The 4,353-nt window shown below is 37.1% G+C and overlaps 1 protein-coding gene across 1 annotated transcript; it reads right to left on the reverse strand.

Moving 5' to 3' along the window:
* Nucleotides 1-830: 830 nt before the first annotated feature.
* LOC306859966 (uncharacterized protein) lies at nucleotides 831-3,531 on the reverse strand. The gene is made up of 3 exons (XM_079401424.1): nucleotides 3,363-3,531; nucleotides 2,824-3,101; nucleotides 831-2,353 (listed from the first exon to the last, which is right to left on the reverse strand). The coding sequence occupies exons 2-3, from the start codon at nucleotides 3,080-3,082 to the stop codon at nucleotides 1,968-1,970; spliced, it is 645 nt and encodes a 214-aa protein (XP_079257550.1). The 5' UTR covers nucleotides 3,083-3,101; nucleotides 3,363-3,531; the 3' UTR covers nucleotides 831-1,967.
* Between the last annotated feature and the right edge of the window lie 822 nt (nucleotides 3,532-4,353).

Genomic DNA, 4,353 nt, shown 5'->3' on the forward strand with positions numbered 1-4,353 from the left:
TATTGCAGTATCACATTGCTCAGCTGTGTTCAACACTTCATTCCATAGGTCATCAAAAAATGACTCATCCCTGTAGTCATTCAAAGTCTGAACTAAGGCTTCAACTAAATCAACAGCCTTTGATAGGTCAAGTGATGAAGACTGTAGCATATCTGATATAAATTTTGCTTCTCCAAACACTTTATGGAGGGTAACAAGGCACACAATGAACTGTAAATCTATCTGTGCAAGCAGACCTCTAGCCTCAACAGATCTGTCACCACTGTGTTCTTGGACTATGTCTTGCAAGACTCGCTTAATGGCAGGCAATCTATCCATAATAGTATGTAGAGCCATATATCGGCATGCCCAGCGAGTATCACTTAGCCAATGAAGCTCTCTAGCCGGTGCACCTGGGTACATTTCTTTCTGTATGCCAAGCCATTTTTGATGCACATATGACCCAGATGTGAAGACATACAGTCTTTCTAGTAAGGAGAAGAACTCTCCTACCTCAGGGATAGCTTTGACTGTATCCACTAAAACTAAATTTAGACAGTGTGCATTGCAGTGGATGTAAAAAGCATGCTTTGCTTGTTCTTTAATGCGTGCCTGGACACCTGAATGCTTCCCACTCATAACTGAAGCACCGTCATATGCTTGGCCTACTAGGTTGTTTTTGTATTCAAGACCATGACTTTCTAATATGTGTATGATTTTGTCAGTAAGCCCTGCTGCATCTAGTCGATCAGCTGATTCAAAGTGGAGAAAGCTCTCATGGACAGCTCCACTGAAATAGTACCTGAGTACTAGAGATATCTGCTCTTTTTTTTTTTTTACATCTTTTGTTTCATCTGCCATTATGCTATAGACCTCACTGTCTTTCACTTCTTCTATAATTTTAGTTCGAACCATGTCTGCCAAACAACTCAGAACCTCATTCTGTATCCCTTTGCTGGTATATTTTGCATTATGAATGGAAGTCAACCTTTTTTGCACACACTGTAAAAAATGGAATGGGCTATTTACTTAAGAAAATTATGGTAACAATATTACACTTAATATTTTTGAGTAGTTTTTACAACTTGATTTTTTTAATGGAATCTACCTGAAAAAATCATGTAAAATCTCCTAAATTAATTAATCTATGACACAATGAATTTATTATAATTAGTGAAATGTGCTCATTTATTTTAAGTTGATTCTCGAAATTTGAGTTATTGTTGACTGAGTTATTTTGTACATTTAAAAGACTGTATACAGCCAAACAGCTCAAGTAGGAAAATACTGGAAAGTACTGCACTAGCAAAGCTACTGCTCATTGAACAAGGTTTGATGCCTTAGAGGTGTAGTATCCAGAACCATATGTGCTACTCTTCTGCACAATGGTGACTATTGCACTGTACAATGGAATCTTCAATGTAACAGAAACTCTTTCAAATGTCAAACATAACTGAACATTAAACATTAATAGATGTTTCCCTTCACTCAAAAACACATAAAATAGCATTTAATTTCAAAATTCACTCTCCATCCAGCTATATGCAAAGCATGCTGGGAACTAACAATCACCTCTAAAATAAAACTGCAAAATTGAGCTAATTCTCTTAAAATAAACAGGTAGCCTTCTTTCCTTTTTTTTTTTTAGTTTAATCAGTTCCTCAATTCAAGCCTCAAAACTGCTGAAGATTCCTTAAAAAAAATGAGGAAAACATCTCTTGGTTTTATTAGTAAAAAGTCCTCAATATTTTCTACACAACACTGAATCACAATTTCTTTAATGAAATATACACACTATTTTTAAGTATCACCTTAATTTTTTTAATGAAAATTACAAGACCCATGATTCATTTTTTACAGTGCAGTTTTATCATGCTTAGCTACTGTTTCTAAGATTGCCATGAAGTTCCCTTTATTATCTGACTCTGCAGACTCATCGTGTCCTCTTTGTGCAATGTTTTGTGTGGCTGTAAGTAATAGTATTTCTCCTATTGTTTTAATATAGTCCCTTGAACCTGTTTGTTGTGTTCCTTGTTTAGGGCATTTACCAGTGTTGCATTACTTTTTACAGCTTTCTGATAGTCTCTCCAAGTAATCATTGCTTGTTTGTGCCGCTCAGACCTTGCATGAATTGCAAATCCCCCCTGTTTGTAAGTTGCCTTCTTCCAATTGTTAAACCCCAATTTTGAATCAAATACCGTCTCTGAGGCTTTAGGAGGGCTAAAATGCCTGCAGGCATAACAAAACACAGAGTCTGATAGTATGGAATATTCAAGCCAGGGGTGGACATGGTACCAGGCTGCCTTGAAGCTCCTCCTCCGGTCTATATTCATCGTTGGCTGCACCGGTGGGCCTTCCCGGGATTTGCTGATATCTGCCAAAGAAAAAAAAAATTATTAAAAGTATGTATACCCTTTTCAGCAAATAGTTTTCATTTACATAAATATTGAGAATTAAGTGCACTTATTACTTCGTTTGTCTAACTTAGTATTTTTCAGTTTTTCATTATTTGCTGCTGAGAATGTATTTATATATTTATTTTACCACCTTCATTTTTACTCTGTCATGTCTTTTTGTTGTTATTACTACTGTTATGATTACTTATGCCTGTTTATTTATTTATTTACTGTTTTTTTTTCTTCTTAACCTTAATGTATAATGTAAAAAATATTTGGCTAATTTTAGATATACAATTGGTATCAGACAACTTCTGAAATCCACCTGATATCACAAGCTCATAGCATGTTAAATAAGAATTAATTTCAATCACAAATTGATGAATTTCTATACACCATATAACCTGACTTATTGCAGTGCTTTACATATGTATTCAACAGCACACACCTGATGGTCCACTGCTAGTGGACGCACGTGGCTCCTCTGTAGTTGTATCACTCTCAGCCTCAGTGTCTCCATCTGTCTCACTTTCCTCCTCTAATATTCCTTCACTCTCCGTCTCTCCGATGGACAACTCGTCCTGTTCTCTCTCTGCAGGCTCTCTGCTCTCTCTTGCTCTCTCCACACCTGAACCATTTGGCTCTGTCTCACTGTCTACCTTATCTTTTCTTTGGAAGAACGACATGATGTCCTTCTTTCTCTTCATTTTGGTGAGAAGCTGAGAACTATAGAGCAAAAGCAATGGGGACCAAGAAGCTTTTGAAATAATTTACTGAAAATAACTAACTTGCTAGGAAACTAACTATGTCTAAACGTTTAATGTTACAACTCGTTTACGGAGTAAACACACTCAGAACCATGAGTTTGTTGATCATATATTTTATCCCTTTTCTGCTACAAAATAACAAGCGGCCAGGTTAAAATTAGCAGATCTAACGTTATACATTTACATATACATAATACAACATATTAACAACTTTACTTACCGCTATATTTCCTTCTTTGCTTGAAGTCTTCAATTATAATATTCACGCAAAACTTCCAACTTCTGAGTAGAAAAAAACCTGCAGATGCATGTTCTACGCACTGTTGTGTTCCGCTTTAAACAGCCCCTCTAGAAAATGCGTGGGTGACATTTCTGTTCCGCGTTGCCACGGTCTAATAGGTCTAATAACGGATGTAAAAAACGATCGCGAAAAAAAAGTTTGGGAAAAATAATTTCACACTCTACATTTAGGGGGGCCACAAGGGGGTCCAAGCTTGTTGTCACAGGGGCACTGCCCCCCCCCCCCCCCCCCCCCCCCCCAGTACCGCCATTGATGCTACGGGAATATATGAGAAGGAAATCGAGTCACCTGCTATATGTAGCTGATTCTGAACGAACTCGTCTCTGAGATGAACGTGTTCTAACGCATTTTTAATCAATAAAATGTTAACACAATAGATGTAACACATGTTTGACCATTAATTTTTTGACATTACAGGGGAAGACGCTTCCCTTGCGGTCTTTAAGAAATCCCCACTGACCCCCCGGTACTGTACATCTGTAAATAACCCATCAAACCTTCATCTGTACATAGGACACATGCACATTCACAGTTCTGTCTATGGGCATGTCTCTTTTCTGTATATTTTTATTCTTTATTACTATTGTTATTCTTAATTATTGTCTATTCTCTTCATTGTTAGTGTTCTTTATTACCTTAATTATATGTTGTCTGCACTATGTTTGTACTTTCTGTACTGGAAGCTCATAACACCAAGACAAATTCCTCGTGTGTGCAAACTCTTTCTGATTCTGAAAAACACATACGCTTAGACTGAAGTCACCATAGACATAATAGAGATGGAAGTCACTTCACACTCCAGTACAGTTGGAGGCGGAATACACCTAAAAAGTCGGTATGCGATCCGCCAAAAAAAAAAAAAAAAACCACACACACACACACACACACACACACACACACACACACACAC

The sequence above is a fragment of the Barbus barbus genome, assembly GCF_936440315.1.
Source record: "Barbus barbus genome assembly, chromosome: 40".
Lineage (NCBI taxonomy): Eukaryota > Metazoa > Chordata > Actinopteri > Cypriniformes > Cyprinidae > Barbus > Barbus barbus.